The following is an 18,840-nucleotide window of genomic DNA, read 5'->3' as shown; positions in this document are numbered from 1 at the left end:
ATCTGTACTCCTCATGCTAATTTGCCAATTCATTTCTTCCACATTTATCTGTACACCTCCTGGCCACTCAGCAACAATGCATATTTTGTCTTACTAACCCATATCTCACATGCTTCAAATGAACTGCCTTCCACATCCCTGTGTTTCTGATGTCCTTCCCTCACCACCTTGGTTGTAATTCATCTACCATCAGCAGCAGTCCTGCCAATTAACCTTTTTCTCTCATAAAATATTTTCTACCTTTCAAGTCATTGATAGCTGCAAAAACAATTCTGTCAACTTACCTTTCTGCATTCTGACAGCTTCACTAATATTAGTTTTCACACCAGGGAAGCAACATGTATTCAGGCTCTCATTAAATACTCTTTATATCATGGATTACGCCAAATTTTTTTTTCTTCTTGCCCTGCTTTTCTCAATTATAAGTTCTTGTTTCTTTCTCTTCACAGCCTTACCAATCACCTGTTGTTTCTGTAATTGTTCAATTGCATGCTTTATCCTGTGAAAGACTTCACATAGACCTATAACATTTGGTGGAGATGCACCAACCAAAACCCTCTTGCTCTTATTCTTGACAAGAGACAGCTGACACCAAATCCATTTAAGTACAATTCATTAGCATCATGTAAGTCCTTCCACTTGTCAAAATGAGTCCACAGGTCTACCAAGCTGTACACCATCCCTTCTGCAACACCTACACATTGATTCAATTGCAATTATTATCATGAAGTCATCTTCATTCTCCTGACTTTCACCACTGCACCTTTAACAATATCACCAACAGTTGCATTTTCTTAACTTTTGTCAATATTCCTACTCTGCCATCATGTGCTTTACTCTCTTAACATAAGCGATACTGACTCTGAAAACATTTTCTTTATATATCACTCAGCAGTCTCACTTTTCACAAATCTTTTACCATTTGTAATGAATATATTTCATACACAACATGTTTACAATGGTAATTTAAATGTCAACTAAATGACTCCTTATAGTATGGGGTCAAATCCAGGTTGCAATGCAATTCTGTCCAGCCCTAGAAAATGACAGATTTTGATAAGTTCATCTTTCCTAGGGCCAATAATAATTTGTGAATATGTTTGTAACAGGAAGGAAGGTGAGCAATAGATAATAGACATTTAAAACTCAATTCCAAAGGTCTGTGTAGCTCTGTGGACATATTGTTTGCATCCATACTGCTAGGTTGCCCAAAGAAGCCGTTCTCAGTTTCAAATCTAGTAGCTGAGTAGAGAAACTTTTTCTAACCCTTTCATTGACTGGTTCCTGAGCAAATCAATCTCATGCATGAGTGGGGTTTTTCTTCCAAAAACTCAGTTTTTTTCTTTGTCCCATAAACTCAAGAAAATCTATCATAACATTTGTTTGCCTCTATTAGATAATTATAATTAGCAGTAGTCTTGAACCAGCTATCTCTGATTGGCCACTAAACTGTCCACCCCCCCCCCTCAGTCTCCAAAAGTTACATAGGGCTAAAACAACCTCACCTACTCCCTATAGGGAATAAAAGATTTATTTAATACTTAATTCTCTCCTCAAATGTTACTTCTCTATTTTGAAATCTTGTAATCCTATAGGCTGATCTCTGGCTATCTGAATGAAACTAGAATAGCTGCTTAGTATACATAACTTAAGCTATCACTGATTTTAACAGTTATCCGGCTTACCATTGCATTTAAGAAAGATACAAGAATTACACTCATTTAAATTATGAGAATTACAAGCATTTAAATTATAGTTATACATGCCATACAAAAAATATTTTCACTGTATTAAACATACCTATCTTCTTTGTTTATTTGATCACCATAACCAACTGTGTCAACTATAGTAAGTTTCAAACGAACATTACTTTCGTGGAGTTCTGCAATATACAAACCATTTGATTTAAATTTTAAAAGAAATGCATGCAATAAAATCTTAAGTCAAGTCAATACTGCAAAAATGAACCAAAAATAAGAAAACAGGTATGATGTAATAATGTTAAGGTAATCACAATTAACCTCACTTTCTAAAAATATTTTTTGCAATTAAAACATTAACCAGTGCATATAAGCAAAATCATGGTGGATTATGATTATCACCTGTGAAATAGTACAATCTTATGTAATAAAAATAACTAACACTGGGTTTATTGGGCGTAAAGATTTGATACAACTAGTTACCTACTAGTTTCGCCATGTAAACTAGTAGCTTCATCTGGGTTTGGATAAACATACAAATGTAAATAAATAATTGGGCACTGTACGTATGCTGAAAAAGAGGGTGATCTCTATTATAAGAGATGAAGGAACATTAACAGAAGAATTACATTCTATTTTTCAACTACTGATCAGCGATGGATATCCTAAAAAATAGCAAAAAGAATACTATTCTCTAATCCCTCTCTACAACAAATCCATGACATTCATTACAGAACTCCAATTTCCATCCCTTTTGTTAGTGAACTTTAGCAAAAAAATTGCTAATCTCCTGAAATCTCATGACATTAGAGTAGCCTTCAACCCAATTATGACAATATGAAATCTGTTATTACTATTACTACGGGCGACTCCAGGGAGTCCTTAGACTCATCGAGGGAGGCCCTAAACATCATGTCCACACAAATATACGACATTCTCACAGTATCTATCATACCTTGACTTGATTTCACTCACCATCATAACACCCACAACAGACTCTGGCAGCTTATTCCACTCATTTACCACTCCAAAAGTAAAGAAACCAGCTCTAGCACCCCTCCTAACCACATTCTTGCCCAGCTTCCATAGGTGTCCCCTAGTTCTCCCACCACCAGTCCTGATCTCAAAAATATCCTCTGAATTAATCCTATAGAAACCCTTTGGCAATTTGAATGTCTCAATCATATCTCCCCTTTTCCGCCTATCAACTAATTTCTGCAACCCACAGATCTTCAACCTGTTCTCATATGGTTCATTCCGCAGATCTGCTATCATCTTAGTCACTTGCCTCTGGATCCTTTCCACCTCCTCCCCATCAAGAAGAAACCTAGGTGACCAAATCAGGGCACAGTAGTCGAGATGAGGTCATATCAAGGCTCGGTACAGGGTTACAATAACTTGCTTGTCTCTGCTCGTCAAGATATTTTTCAACAACCAAGTGAGTTGATGAGCTGATTTAGCAACTTTTGCAATGTGCCCCCTAAACTTCATCTCCCTATACACCAACACTCCCAAGTCCCTGGCCTCATCAATCTCCTGGAGTACAGTTCCACCAATGTGGTATACTGCTGCTAATCTTTTCACCCAAAAATGTATAACCTTACATTTTGTCACATTAAATTGACATCCATTCTCCTTAGCCCAGAACTCCAATCAATCCAAGTCTTCCTGCAATATTTTGACATCTTCTGCATTCACTATTGCCCTACCCAACTTTGCATCATCAGCGAACAAATGAACTGTTCCTCTTCGATCCTTCCCTATATCGTTAATGAACAAATTAAACAGCAGTGGTCCAAGAACAGAACCCTGCGGCACACCACTAGTCACAGGCCGTCTTTTGGACTCTACTCCTGAATAAACTACTCTTTGATATCTCTCCATCAACCACTCACCTGTCCATCTCACCAACCCTATATATCCATTCTCATATGTTGTAGTTTACGGATTAGAATTCCATGTAGTATCCTGTCAAATGCCTTAGCCAGGTCCAGCAGTATCACTGTAAACCCATTACCTTTATCCAGTTCAGCCGTCACTATGTTAAAAAACTTGAGCAAGTTACTGAGGCATGATCTACCCTTCACAAAATCATGCTGTCCCCCGTACAGTATCTCATTTTCATCAATCCATTCCTGTATTTTTCCTTTGACTACTTTCTCCAAGACGTTGACAACGACTCCTGATATGCTGATCAGTCGGTAATTTGCAACCGTAGTCTTGGATCCTTCTTTATGCAGTGGAACTATTTTCCCCCCCTCTTTCCACACCTTCGGGACTAAACCAGACCCGAGACTCAGATTAAACAATATCGTCAAGGGCACTGATAATTCTTTAGCCGCTTCACGCAAGACCCGTGCCGGTATACCATCCAATCCCACGGATGTATTCACATTAAGGTTCTGTAATAGACTATTCACCTCCACTTCATTCATCACAATTCCCGTATAAACTAAACTAATGGTTCCTTCATTTTTTCAATGTCACCACCTGGATGATAAACGTTTGCAAAGTGCTCGCTCAGTAACTCCACTATATCGACTGATTCAGTGACCTCCTTACCATCGTTATTCCTTAAAATCATTTTGCCGTGTACAGTTTTTTTTTTTTTGCTTGCAGCATATTGAAAGAACTGTTTGGGATTCTCTTTAGCTTGCATAGCTAGTTTCCTTTCATAATCTGATTTTTTTTTTTTTTTTTTTTTACCACACTTGTTACCCTTCTGGCCTGCGCTTTATACCGTTCGTGTGCCTGCAGGTGACCCTTCTCTTTAGATTCCCTCCACAGTTGTTTCTTTTTTTTGCAGCTCAAGCTTAATGGTGTTATTCATCCATTTAACCCCTACTTGTTTTACTAATCAGACCCTAAGTATACAATCAGCCATAACCACCTGTAAATGCTCCTTGACCACTTCCCATGCTCTATCGACATCCAGCCCTGACAATTGTACATGCCATGGCGCTGATCCAAGTAATCTCCTAAGCTTGTCATACTTGCCAACACAGTAATTCCACACATACCCTGTCTTAATCAAAAATTCCACACCTTTAGCCACCTCCCAGGTCAAGACCTTATGATCACTCTCACCAATAGGTGGCAACATGGTCATATTCATTACAGTCAAATTCTCAGATGCTATTACCAGGTCAAGCACTCTCACACCCCTAGTATTTTCAATTAAATGTCGTCTCAGATATTTATCCCTTAATAATTGAATAAAATCCATTTCCTTCCTCACATGTGTCCTCTACCCCTTCCAATCAATGTTACCATAGTTGAAATCCCCCATAATAATTACCCTCCTTCCATTCATTTCATCAATTTGTTTATGCATACTATCTCCACCATCTAATCCATCACCTGGTCTATAGCAGCACCCAACTGTATATTTTGTTCTGCCAGTCTCAATCTCACACCAAATAGCCTCAAATGAGTTCTTTTCACTATCCTGCAATACAACTTCTATTCTCTTTGGCTGCAGTTCATCAGCTATCATCAATAACACTCCTCTCCCAATTTTATTCTCTCTCTCTCTGTCCCTCCTAAACACACTATAACCTACACATTCTATCCCACTAACTATATCATCTTCCGTCAGCCATGTTTCACTAATGCCAATAACCTGTGTCCAGGAAGAGCCAACCAAGGCCAAAAATTCTTCCTTCTTGTTCCTAATACTCCTGGCATTAGTATACATGAAATGCAGAAATCCCTTTGTCCCACCCCTATCTTGATGCGTTATTCTAACTATCCCATTCTGATTTTTTGTCCTTAGTACTGGCTGGGGTACATTATATACATTCTTACTCTCAACTGTCTCACTGATGTCCGCATATCCACTCCCACCCCCCTCCTTGGTAGTTCTAGTTTCCCTGGTTCTGCACATCCATTTTCACTTCATTCAGCGACACTTTTTCCAGTCTCCGCACACCAAATCCATTCAAATGCAGGCCATAAATTATGCTCACCCAAGGACTACAACTCTTTCAGCAAACATCCTGGAGTTTACACCATCCCATAGGACAAACTTCGAGAAGTTTAGAAATAAGACAAAAGGAACATATTGGAGATGTCAACAACAACAGAGATAACAATTCAGGGTTGGCATTCCATTTCTCCAACACTCACCACAACATTGAATGGAATAAGTGCTCCATGCCATACATAGAAGAAGACTACAGCTCCTGCAAAATAAAAGAGGCTACAGTGGTAATCCACTCACAAGGTACCCTAAACAGAAACCAAGGAATGATTCTGTGTGACATTTGGAAGTCACTCATCAGATCTCTAAACACAGAGTTTAATTTCTCTACTAACTATTGGACGCATCTGCTGAAAAATGACTGACCATGTGCCAGCATCCACGCTCCACGTGTTTCTATTGTGCTTGTGTAACAGTTCCTATGCATTTGATATTATTTTAGTAATGTATTGATTCATAATCAAAGATTATTGTTTATTTATATTTGTATGTTCATCCAAATCCAGATGAGGCCACCAATTTATGTGGCGAAACTAGTAGTATCAAATCTTTATGACCAATAAACCCAGTGTTAGCTATTTTTATTACATTAGTTATGTGGTTGAAAATAACATACTTATAGTACAATCTTAGTGGAATATGTGGTCTTGTGTATGGGAGGGGACTTCTCTTTTTCATTTGCTCCCCCTTATGGGTAGTATAAGCAATATCTTTTACAAGTCTGTTGAACATATCATTGTATGTTCAACATACCATTGATAGAATATCTTCCTCCATTCAAGTATGCAGAAGTTAAGCAGTTCCAGAGACCAGCTATTAGACAGCATAAAGGACAAAGTTTCAGAAAACATTTCATGTTGCCTCCCAACCAGCTAAAAAATAAGTTCCTTGCAATAGAAAATTTTTTTTCACTGGGAAAAAGCCAATTATATTTGACAAATTATCTTCTTTTTACATCTTTATTTTACACAAGTGTGAGCAAATAAAAATTCGCACATAAAATATCTTCACAACTAGGCTGCTTAACATATAGAGGCAGCAACTTAATGTCCAGTTGTCCTAGCATCAAATAATGCACAACATACACACCCTTCTCAAGTATACACTATTCACAACTGATGAGAAGGAAGATTCCACAAGGCTATATCGCCAATAAAAGGGTCAAAATCAGTCTGGATAATGATCCTTCCCACTATGCATAATATTACATTTCAGTATAACTACATTAGAAATTACAAAATACTATTTAAAAATCCATGACCTCTGACATTCTGTATTAAGAAACTCCTCCTTTATGATCTCGTTATAATTTTTTTGTTTCAATTGTAAAATATTAATTTGCTATCTCAGCTGCTCTCCAAACACTGCAAATCATTCTAATCTTTTCAACTTCCTACTCAAGAATTTTTCTTTTCTGTTTCACCTATCTCAATCATTGGAATTCATATTTTGACTGTCTTCCATTTTCCAGTCGAAAAAGGGATGCATTCTGAAAGAAGATATAAAGTATTTGTTGTTAGCAGTGACTAATGAATTATTCAGTATCAGTCAAGAGCAACCTTGACTGATATTTATTCATAAGAATAAGACAATTCTCACCATTCTCAAACCTCATTTCGGTATCAACAAAATCTTTGGTTGAAAAGGCATGTGTTGGACTTTTCTCTAGGATGTGAAGAATCTTTATAAGAGCTTTTCAGAAGGTGAGTTAGCCAGTCTCATGCACGAGTGGTAGGGTTTTCCTTTTCTGGAAATACATATTTTTCATTCTGCAAAACAGGCAAACCAACAAGAACACACTACACACATGCAAAACCAGACATAATATACTCATAGCCTTAGCTGTAATTCCAAACAATTGCATCCCATCCTTACTAATAATGCTTTCCAAGTTGTATGTGACAATCTAGGCTATTGATTTATTAGGATCTCACAGTCAATATACTTTTTTGTTCTTTTTATTCAGATCAAAGCCTTACTGTTCTTTATGAATACAGATCATGATGAAGAATATGAATGTTGAATATCAGTTGAATGATACCCCCCCCCATGATGAGACTGCTGACTCCAGTGGAGGGTGCGATGATAATATAATAGTTTGAATTTAATTTTGGAGACTACACTATACTGATTTTTAGTTATTATCTCCTTAACTCACATCATCATTTATGAGGCTCAGTCAGCAATATCATTAAAATGAATGAAACATCCCTAGAGAACATTTATGGAAAGAACTCTGAACACCATCAGCTATGATAGCAGCATCCATTACCAACACTGAAGTCTATCCACATGATATAGATTTGTAATATGAACTGATGTCTGACTTCTGGAGTATCCATAAGAGCTCAAAAACCTCAGTTCAAATTCCATCTAGGAACAAAATATCTTTATAAGGGCTTTTCAAATGAAAGCAAATTAGCTAGTCTCATATGAAGGCAGTAGAGTTCATGGAAACTCAGGTTTCTGAGCCTGCAAAACAGAAAAACTGGCCAGACAATCTATGCAATTAAAAGACATAATATTCTGACTTTATGGCTTTTGTTGCTTTGGCCATAGTTCAGAAAATTGACTTAGTCATTGTTTTCATTTTGCCTAGATGTTTTATTTTATTCCTAAGATTCCCCCACCCATACTCTCAAAGCTACAGTTCATCCTTATTTTTCTTTTCTAGTTTTGTCGATCCAAGCTGAAACATCCATTCATAATGCCTTATATATATATAAAATCAGTGAATAATGTTTTATTTAATCATAAGTTTAAACCTCTATTATTTAAACCTCCAAAGATTGGAATTAGAGAGTTTCATGCCGAATATAGTATAGTAAACTATAAAGGTATTGGCGACTACTAGCGTGAGCTAATGCACATAGTCCAAGTACATAGTACAAACTCAGGCAACTCGCAGCAAAGGTCAGAACTTTACCACCTTCGCTGCGAGTTGCCCGAGTTTGTACTACGTACTTGGACTACGTGCATTAGCTCACACTAGTAGTCGCCGATACCTTTATAATTTACTATACTATATTTGACATGAAACTCTCTGATTCCAATCTTTGAGTTTCTTATTCAGTTTTAAAATAATGTGGGATTTAATATCCCCTTAATTTAAATAATGTTTATATTACTGAAATGAAGCCTATTGGCTCCTTATATTTAAGTAACTAAATAAGAGTGCTTTACCAGTATATTAGATGGCAAATAAGAAAAGTTGGGTAACTACTGATTGATTTTTTTTAAAAATCAATTTGTTTCTAAACTGTTTTGTACCAAGTGTGGAAAACTACTTAAAGCAGAAAAATCTAGATTTTAAAGTTCTACTGATATTGGATAATGTACCCAGCCATCTGAAAGATTTAAATCACCCAAATGTCAAAATAATTTTTACCCCAAATACAAGTTCATTACTTCAACTGTTAGATCAAAGGATTATAGCTATATTTAAAACTAATTACATCAGGAAATCGCTGCAATGGATTTTGAATAAAGTCGACGACGAATCTATCGAAGTCATGGAAACTTTTTACAATTTTGGACTGTATTAATCTCATAACTTCATCCATGAAAGAAATAAAACCAACAACTTTAAATGCCTGTTGGAAAAATATATGGCCAGAATAAGTTCAAAGCGAAAATCTAATCATGCCAGCAGAAAACAGAATGGATGCAATAATAGAACTTGCTCAGTCTCTAGGAGGGGAAGGTTTTTGCGATATGAATGTCGAAAATATTCAAGAATTACTGGAAGAAGAGAATGATGAAGCAAATTTGGTGGAAATGGCATCTGGGATAATCCAAATTAATTCAGAGGACAATAGCACAGATGGAAACGATGAAGTGAAACATTTTACCCTAAAAAGCATAATAAAAGGCCTAGACTTAGTCGAACAATTGGAATTATGTTTTCTAAATGAAGATCTTTCCACTGAAAGAAGCACAAAATTCAAGAGAGAACTTCACAAGTGTTTAGTTCCATACAACGAAATTTATAAAGATCTCTCAGCTAAATGCACACAATCGAAAATAACACATTTTTTGCAAAAAGTAGAGCATAGAACTCAAGATGCTGCTGAAGAAAGCTCAGAAGATGAAGATATTTTGCCAGAAAGAAAATGCCCTCGTTTAATGGTGCTTAGTAGTGATGACAAAGGAACATTATGTACCATTATTATTATTATTACTCGACACCTCCAGGGAGTCCAAAGACTCATTGAGGGAGGGCATCTACTCTACAACTCTCCATCTCCACCACCCACAATCTACAATGAACCACAACTACACCAACACCATCTACCGCCCACCACTCCCACTAGTATTTTCAGGGACAATCACAAACATCCAAGCCCACAGCAGGATTCGAACCCGCAGCCTTTTGGCTGGAGAGCGGATACGCTAACCACTCGGTCAACCAGGCTGGCCGAATGGATTATGTAAACATTATATAATGATATTAATATGTAATATTTTTGATCAATTATTGTTTTAATAAACATACATTTCTCTTAGTTATAAAAAGAAAATAGTATAGTTTTTTTTAACTTTTGGAACCTAACCCTGTTTTTTTGTACTAGTTCTTTGTTTCATATAACACGAATTCATGTAACACGGTATTTTTAGGAACCTAACAATCGTGTTATACTGGTGTTACCTGTATATAGCTAAATAAACCTGCAAGCATTTCACATTTATCAAATGTGACTAAGTGAACAGAAATAATTCAAAAAATTAATTTAATAAAAACACTTAAGGAATATCGTTCTAGAATTACTTGGTTTAACATTAGCGATGATCACTTTTCTAAAAAAAAATTCACTTAAGCAAGCTTTATTTATAGCATGCCAACTAATCTTAACACACATACACACTTAATTACAGTAAAAAAAATAAAGTTAAAAATAATTTTAAAAACTAACGTCATCCATTCCACAGCTTTATTAGCATTTAACCCAGTCAACACCTGATTCTCTCACTTCCAATTCTCCTTATATACTTTGCCTCCCTTCTAAATAGTGGATAGCATCATTTACATCAGTATGATGTACACTGATAAGTGCTCATTCAATATTTCCATTATATCCTTTGCAATGGTCACTCTGCTGCCATGACTATTCATGAATGTCAACCTGTCATAATTCTTCTTCTTCCTCTTGCTTGCCATATAGTGGAAGAATTCCCTTGAATTAACCTTGGCCCTGACTAGTCAGTCAATCTTCTCTCATACTACATCTTTTCTTTCTTTACCACACAATGTCACCTGCACTTTATATTATCCATGGACCTGATCACCACCAACTGTCTTCCATAAGATTTTTTTACCAAAACAGGCTTGCTTGATTTCACTGTTCATCCATTTCACTCTTACTCTGTTTACTCACTTAACTTTTGGTATGCAGTTATACACACTGCTTGTGACAAAAAAATGCCTTATGAATTCCCATACACTGTCAACATCTTTTCAGCACATCTCATTTATCCAATGTACTGATGCTAGTTGACTACAGAGCATCCCATAATCCCACATACATCCTTTTTTTTTTTTGACAATAACCTTTTCTTGTTTCACCATTTCCCAAATAAGTACTTCATGATCATGCTCACCAACCAGCAGAAGTGTTAATACCTCACTAACAACTATATCTTGTGAAGATATAGTTGTTAGTGTTTTGGATTTGGTGATAAATCCAAAACACTAAAAACCTCTAGTTGCTTCAGTCACATGCTGCTTTAAGATATTTATCCCTCAGAAATTCAACAAACTCACACTCCTTGTTCCCATACACTATCTCCTCCTTCCATTCTATATTCCTGTAAATGCTAATTAATTCCTGTAAGTCTCCCATCAGGATCAGCTTCTTTTTACATGCCCAAAAATTTTCCTACACATTTCACAATTGGTATTCTCTACATTCCCTGGCCTATAACAGCATCCTATCAGATATACTACTCTGTTAATTTCACACTTCACCTCATAACACAGATTCAAAATCTGCATGTGCGCTTTCAACTTCTGCATTTTGTGGAAGCAATTCCTGTTCAATCGTTAATAGTACCCCCCCCTCCACTTTTCATCATCTTATCCTTCAAAAAATTGTATATCCTTTAACTTCCATTACTGACAGTACATCATCCTCAGACAACCAAGCTTCACAATTATCTTTGCACATACTTAATCAATGCAACAAACTCAGCTCTCTTATTTCAAAGACTGTACTTTTGTATACAAATATAGCAATCCATCCCAGTCTTTGAGGCCATTCTACCAACACTGATATTCTCTACTCCAGTTGCTATATCACATCTCTCTCTCTCTCTGGTTTGACCACTTCCAGTTTCCTGATCGCCATTCATACCTGTCTCATCCAACCTTTATGCATTCATCACCTTGTTCTATCAAAATCAAATCTTCAATCTCACATCCATCCTCCTCCTCCTGCCATACAACCCATTGCTATCCTGCTTCACAAGCATCCTTTGATCATTAACTATGCTTACTTCTTGATTCTGTTCCTTCTCAGCAAATAGTAGCTTTGCTAAATGTTCAACATTAAACCTGTTTTGTCTAACTGTTCACAAATCTTTTACATTTTTTAGTGCATACATGAAACAATTCTCACAACACATCCAGAGCAGAACTATCATCATGCCAAAGCTTTCCATGCCACACGTGCACTTCTTTGTGGACGCCATTTTCAGAAAGCAGAAGCAATAGGAACAAACAAAACAAGCATAGCAAGAACATAATTACAATAGTACACTACCAAAGAACATGTATCCAGCATGGAAAAAATGATGCACAATTATACAAAAAAAAAAAACACTATACACTATTTAAAACACTTTTCTTAACACAACTCAAATATACCACTATATTCACTTAAGACCCTAGTGGCTTTTAAGAGCATGAGCTTACCACAAGATCAGATTTTGTTATACAGGCATCTGTGAAGCAAAGACTTAATACAACAGTGTTGTTGGTATTCTTATTATATAAAACAGCTGGAATTTTAAATAGTTTATTAAATAGTTAATTACTTGATAGTTTCAGAAATTCATGTATTTCATATAATCAAGATAATTAAGTGAATAAACTAAAAATTAAAATTAAATCACATTACACACAGGTAACATTCACTATGAAAGATTTCATAACATGAATAACATTTAAAGTGCATGTGCTATGAAGTTAATTGCTGGCTTGTGGTCCTCTGTGAACTACTGGCAACAATGTGCATATGTTTAATGAGAGAAGATGAGACTTGATATAAAGTTCATCCCTTGTTTCTTATTGCACTGTTGAGGGTGTTTTTTCCTTTCAGCTGGCTCAAACACAATTTGTATTCTAAGTGGAACATTTTGGTTTGTTTGCCATAGTGCTCAGTGCTTACTTTCAGTTTATATGCTTCCTAGTCCTGATTTGTATTTTCTATTGTTCTCCGTGTCCTTGATATGTTCAGACTTTCATGTCTCTCCCAATCTGCTTGTCTATCCAATGTAGCACAACTGACAGGTGGAGATGATCTTATAGATAGCAGGTTTTTTAAGTGACAGATTAGGAAGTTCTGGAAGTTTTATAGAGACATTCTTATATATTGACTGTATATAAGAGAGAATCACTACTCCTCTGAAATCTTGCATTTTGTGTTTATCAGACTGTCTGGGATATTGATATAGAATTTTTTTGACTAATAAAGAAACCAAGAGCTTGAATTCCTCACAAAAAAAGCAATTCTTCTGAAAATAGTAGATGTAGGACATTCGGACACCAGCTTAAATTTTGTTTTTGTATTGTTTTCCCTGTTGTGATTGTGTGCTCTAACCTTGATAATTTTCATTGACGGGATGTCAAATATTGGTAATGAAATATTTTCCTCTTTTACAACTAGTGTTTTGCTGGCATTCTTACCATATAAAACAGGTGGAATTTGAAAGTTTATTAATTACTCAGCTAGTTTTGTGAAATTCATGTTTCTCATCGTCAGGAGAAACAAGTGAATAAACTAAAGATTAAAATCAAATCACACAGAAGCAATAGAGACAACGAAATATTTGAAAACAGAATATAACAATGGAATGTGGTTTGTGGTTCTCTGTAAACTAATGATAACCACATGTATACAGTGTTTAATGAGAGAAGATCAGACCAGGCTTGATGTAAAATCATCCCCATTTCTTGTTGCACTGTTGAGAGTCACATTTCAGCTGACTCCTTGAATGGTCTTGAGAAGAATTTGTAATCTATGTGGAGCATTTTGATTTGTTGCATTTTACTTGATGGTTAGTTTTAGTTGAATGTGCTGCCAGTCTTGATTTGTATTTTCTTTCATTCTCCACATTCTTGATGTGTTCCGACATCTCTAGCATATCTTGTCCAATTTACCTGTCCAATGTAGCACAACTCACAGGTGCAAAGATGGCCATTTGTTTTGGCAGAGGTGAGTCTTGTCCATTATCTTGTCCTGCAGAAATCATATCTTCAATTCATATCCATTCTCCTCCTCATCTTTCTCAACTAGTTCAAGAAAGCACAAAATATTTAGAGGATCGTAATTGTAGAAAGGCTTATACATTGGTTAGACATAAATCTAATTTTTTAGGAAATAACAACATAACTATATTATTGATTATAAAAACTAATTAATAACTACCTATATTTTGGCAATGCTACATTGTTTTGTGATCCCTGAAGATGGCAATGTAACATTGCCGAAATATATGTAGTTATTAAAGTTTTTATAATTAATTAATATAGTTTACATTGTCATTTCCTAAAGTATATTTAGAAGATTATCATCCTTAGTCAAAACAAGCACTTGACCAAGAGGACAGCCAGGATAGCTGACTAATGTCCAACTGTCCTGGAGGTGCAGTCAGGGACCATTGCGAGAATATAAATACATTGGCCCTTAGTAATCAATCACCTTGTGACTAATCTTGAGGATGCCTTGATAACTGGAAGGAAATATTGGTAATGAAGTATTTGCTTCTTTTACCTGCTGTTTTGATAAACACATATACTAACTGAGAAGTTAATTATTTCATTAAATGCAACATACCGTAAGTATTAGACTTCAATCGCACACCAGGTAAACTATGAGGACTTTGTGTGGAATCAAAAGTTGTATTGAACAGCGAATCAATCAAAGTAGATTTTCCTAATCCTGTTTCACCTAAAAGAGAAAAAAGGTACTTCATATTAGTTGAACATTATCTGGAAATAAAATTTGATATTATGTTATTTAAGTAATATTAAATAAAGCCATTTCTGGTTATAGGTTTTTCCAATTTGTCACCATCCTTCGCTGAGGCTTTCTCCATCTAAGTCATCCTTCCATCTTTTCCATCGAGGTATTTGTTTTCATTCATATGGATGGCAGTGGGTGATTATCTTTGTCCATCTACTGCTTCTCATCCATGCAACATGTCCTGCCCATCTCAATTTAAATTTTAAAATCCCCCCCCCATATCCAATGCTTGTTTCTTTTCTTACATCTTCATGCTTTATTTTGTCTTGCAATTTGATGTTTAGCATGGCTCTCCACTGTATGCCATTGCCGTTTTCCTCATTCTGACTAGTACTTGTTAAGTTATTGGCAATGCCTCTGTAAAATATACCATTTCTTTACTTTTCATTTATCTGTTTATTTATCTATGTTCTTACTTATACTTATTCTTGCCCCCCCCCTTTTTTTCTGCAGTTAGACCTCGTGTTGTAAGTCTAAAGTAACAGTCCCTGAGCAATCACACAATCAATTAAGAAATATTTCTTAATGACTGCACCACTTAATTGACCTTTTATGTTTGAAAGTCAGTGTAAGAAGATAGCAAAAATTAAGTTATTACTTCTATACAATTTCTAGAGCCTGTGTTGCTCAGTGGATGTGGCGTTTGCACACCACGGCGCTTGGCTGCACGAAGGAAGACTTGGTTTCGAGTCTAGTCAGCGACTAGAGGAAATTTTTCTAAGCCTTTTTTCGACCGGTTCCCGAGTTAGTCGATCTCTGGCACAGGCAAGCTGGTTTTTCCTCCCGGAAACTCAAGAAAATCGACCGTAGAACCCACATTATTTCAGACATTAAATATATTGTGTTAGGGTTAGGGACCACGAGATGGCGGCACATTTGAGCAGTCTCTCTTCACTGTGTACCGCTTAATTAGTGATAGCCTTGGGCCATCTATCTCTGATTGGTACCAATGGAGATTGAACTGCCCACTCAGTCTCCAAAAGTTAGATAGGGCTAAATGGCCTCGCCTACTCCCATTTACAGGAATAAAAAGGTGTTTAGCTGATTTTTTTTTATACAATTTCTTTACATGCAAGTCGTGGCTTGTTACTGTATTCTGTTCCCGCAGGCACGTTAATATTTTTGGGATAGTGCATTGGCTAAGGAATGAGAACCAGGTAATTACAAAACAAAAACACGTTTATTATCAAACTAAAAGATATGATACAGAGCATATAAAAGTTAATAGAAGATTAACTTAATCCAGGGCCGGTGAGAGAGTATCTGGCACCCCTATACATTGTCTGTATGCAGTAATTAGTGCGTCATTTTTTTGATATCCAAATTCTATTAGTGCACCTATATACATCTTAAAAATAAATGTTACAGATTTTAAAAATTTTCTATCTATACATTTTTATAGCTAACTATTTTAAAAAATCGCTCACCAGAATGAAATAATTTAGTTACCGATTTAAAACATTTTACGAAGATATTTTTATTGGCATACTATACTACTTCCATGTACACTATGTATACCAGGGTTTCCCAAACCGTGTTCCGCGAGAAGTTCCCGGAATTTGTCATTTTAGTTTTCTAAGCATTTTTTATGAATAAATATTTTATAGTGGAAATATTCTGAGGAGAATAATATTCGAGAATATGTTGAAAAGCTCAGACCCAGAACACCTAATAATTGTGTATCGTTAATTTTTACACATCGAAACCTTTCAACATTTGGGAAAGGGAATAACGCTGTTTATGATCGGTCATAAAAATTGCCTGCAAGTGGATTATAACAATCGGCGCAGTCTTCTGTTCTCAAAACTGTGAAGGAAATGACATCTGTGTAACAAATGTCAGTGACCAAGTGGCATATTTTTAAACATGGAAATATTCATGAATTATTGTTAATTTTCACACATCGAAATCTTTCAACAATCGGGAAAGAGAATACCATTGTTTATGGCCGATCATAAAAATTGCCTGCAAGCCGATTACAACAAATGGCGACGTATAATATTTTTCGTGCAAAATTTAGCTCAATTCTTTGTTAAGAAGTAGAATAATAAAATTTATATTTTGAATATGTTTTATTGTCTTCCAGCTTCATTATTTTCCTTTAACTAGGCCCTGAGACATATCTTCATTCTTTTATAAAAAAATTAAGGTTCAAAAAAGAAATTTGAGAAAAGAATTATACTTTTTCCCATAGGTTATTATATTCGATTAGTACATTTTCGATTAATGCACCTGTTTTAAAGAACACATTAGGCGCACTAATCGAGGTATTGCTGTATATATATTTTGTCATATATATACAGCAATATCATAGATATTTATAAAAATAATATCATTAAGAACGTTTATATATAAAATTTATTAATCAAAACCAATACATTTGTATACATATATCATTACATCTAATATCTGTACAGCAAGAAAATTAATCTTGAATACAAAAATTATGAAAAATTAATACTTCAAGCTTTTGCTTTGGCAAAGTTTTGAATTAATTCATCCACATTGATTGTAGATGCAATTTCATGCTCTATAGATATTATTGCTAGACAAATGGGTCGTTCCTGAGCCATCGTAGAGCGAGTGCAAGTTTTAATTTCGAGAAACTGCTTTCTGAACTTGCTGCCGATACTGGCAATGTCGAAAAAATTCTCAGAGCAATAAACACATTTGGAATGCTATTTTCTAAATTATTTTTGCATATGTATGACAGGACATCTAATGAGGAAGTATTTTCTGGAATTCACCTTGCTATTATTTGCAATTCACTACATAAATCTGTTCCGTCAATATCTCTAGAATTATCATGTCTTAAATAATTTTCCAATATCAAACATTTTTTAAACAGTTCTGCTGAAGTAATTTTTTGAAATTCATATATATTTAAAAGAAAACTAAACTTTTCATTAATTGTAGATATGTGCTTGAATTTTTCATCAACAGATGCAATTGTGGTAATAAAATAATATTTTTATTTTTCAATAAAAATGAACAGGTTGAAGATTTGTGGGTTGCAGAAACTAGTTGATAGGCGAAAAAGGGGAGATATGATTGAGACATTCAAATTGCTAAAAGGATTCTATAGGATTAATTCAGATGATATTTTTGAGATCAGGACTGGTGGTGGGAGAACTAGGGGACACCCATGGAAGCTGGGCAAGAGCGTGGTTAGCAGGGGTGTTAGAGCTGGGTTCTTTACCTTTAGAGTGGTAAATGAGTGGAATAAGCTGCCAGAGTCTGTTGTGGGTGCTATGACAGTGAGCGAGTTCAAGGCAAGGTATGATAGATACTGTGAGAATGTTGAACAGCTGTGTGAACATGATGCTTAGGGCCTCCCTCGATGGGTCTAAGGACTCCTGGAGTAGCCCGTGGTAATAATAATAATAATAATAATAATAATAATAATAATTGAAAAATAAAAATCTACCTTAAATTTTTGTTTAAGACTGTTATGAATTCATCCTCTGCTTCATACACAAATTGTTTCTTTTTTTTTCTTAGTCTAACTCTTTCTTGTTCAAAATTAGGCATTACACCTAAGACCTCAGCGATTTTTTCCGCATCTGTTAACATCTTTTCAAATTCATCCTCATTTTGGATTTTCATTAAGAAATTCTTTGTATTATTAATACAAAGCTTGATATGGCACCATTTATATCAAGGCTTGTATTCTGAAGTTGTTTACTTGTAAAGTTTATTTCAAAAAGGATATTATACCACATTACTAAGGATGCGATAAAGGGAAAGTAGTCTTCCTTAAAGTTTTAAGAAGACTACTTGCATCTAATTTCATGGTATTTCCACTTAATCCACAAAGTATCATCTTGAGATATTTCTTGCAGTGCTTCGCAAACTTCGGACAAATTATATCTTAGGGCTTTAATGAGTCAATTCGACTCTCCCATCATGTATCACA

General features: G+C 35.4%; 1 protein-coding gene across 1 annotated transcript in view; it reads right to left on the bottom strand.

The window, feature by feature from the left end:
• Window positions 1-18,840, bottom strand: part of Septin2 (septin 2) — a 128,495-nt gene that overhangs the window by 69,851 nt on the left and 39,804 nt on the right. Inside the window, exons 3-4 of the mRNA XM_090395031.1 lie at window positions 14,736-14,849; window positions 1,801-1,882 (exon numbers count right to left, since the gene is read on the bottom strand). Coding sequence (XP_090251157.1) covers window positions 1,801-1,882; window positions 14,736-14,849 — 196 coding nt within the window. The remainder of the gene's footprint in view (window positions 1-1,800; window positions 1,883-14,735; window positions 14,850-18,840) is intronic.

The sequence above is a fragment of the Typopeltis vanoorti genome, chromosome 6 (genome assembly GCF_054136105.1).
Source record: "Typopeltis vanoorti isolate ZY-2024b chromosome 6, IOZ_Tvanoo_1.0, whole genome shotgun sequence".
Classification (NCBI taxonomy): domain Eukaryota; kingdom Metazoa; phylum Arthropoda; class Arachnida; order Uropygi; family Thelyphonidae; genus Typopeltis; species Typopeltis vanoorti.
Note: the sequence above shows the minus strand (reverse complement) of the source record. Positions and strands in the feature narration are given on the sequence as shown.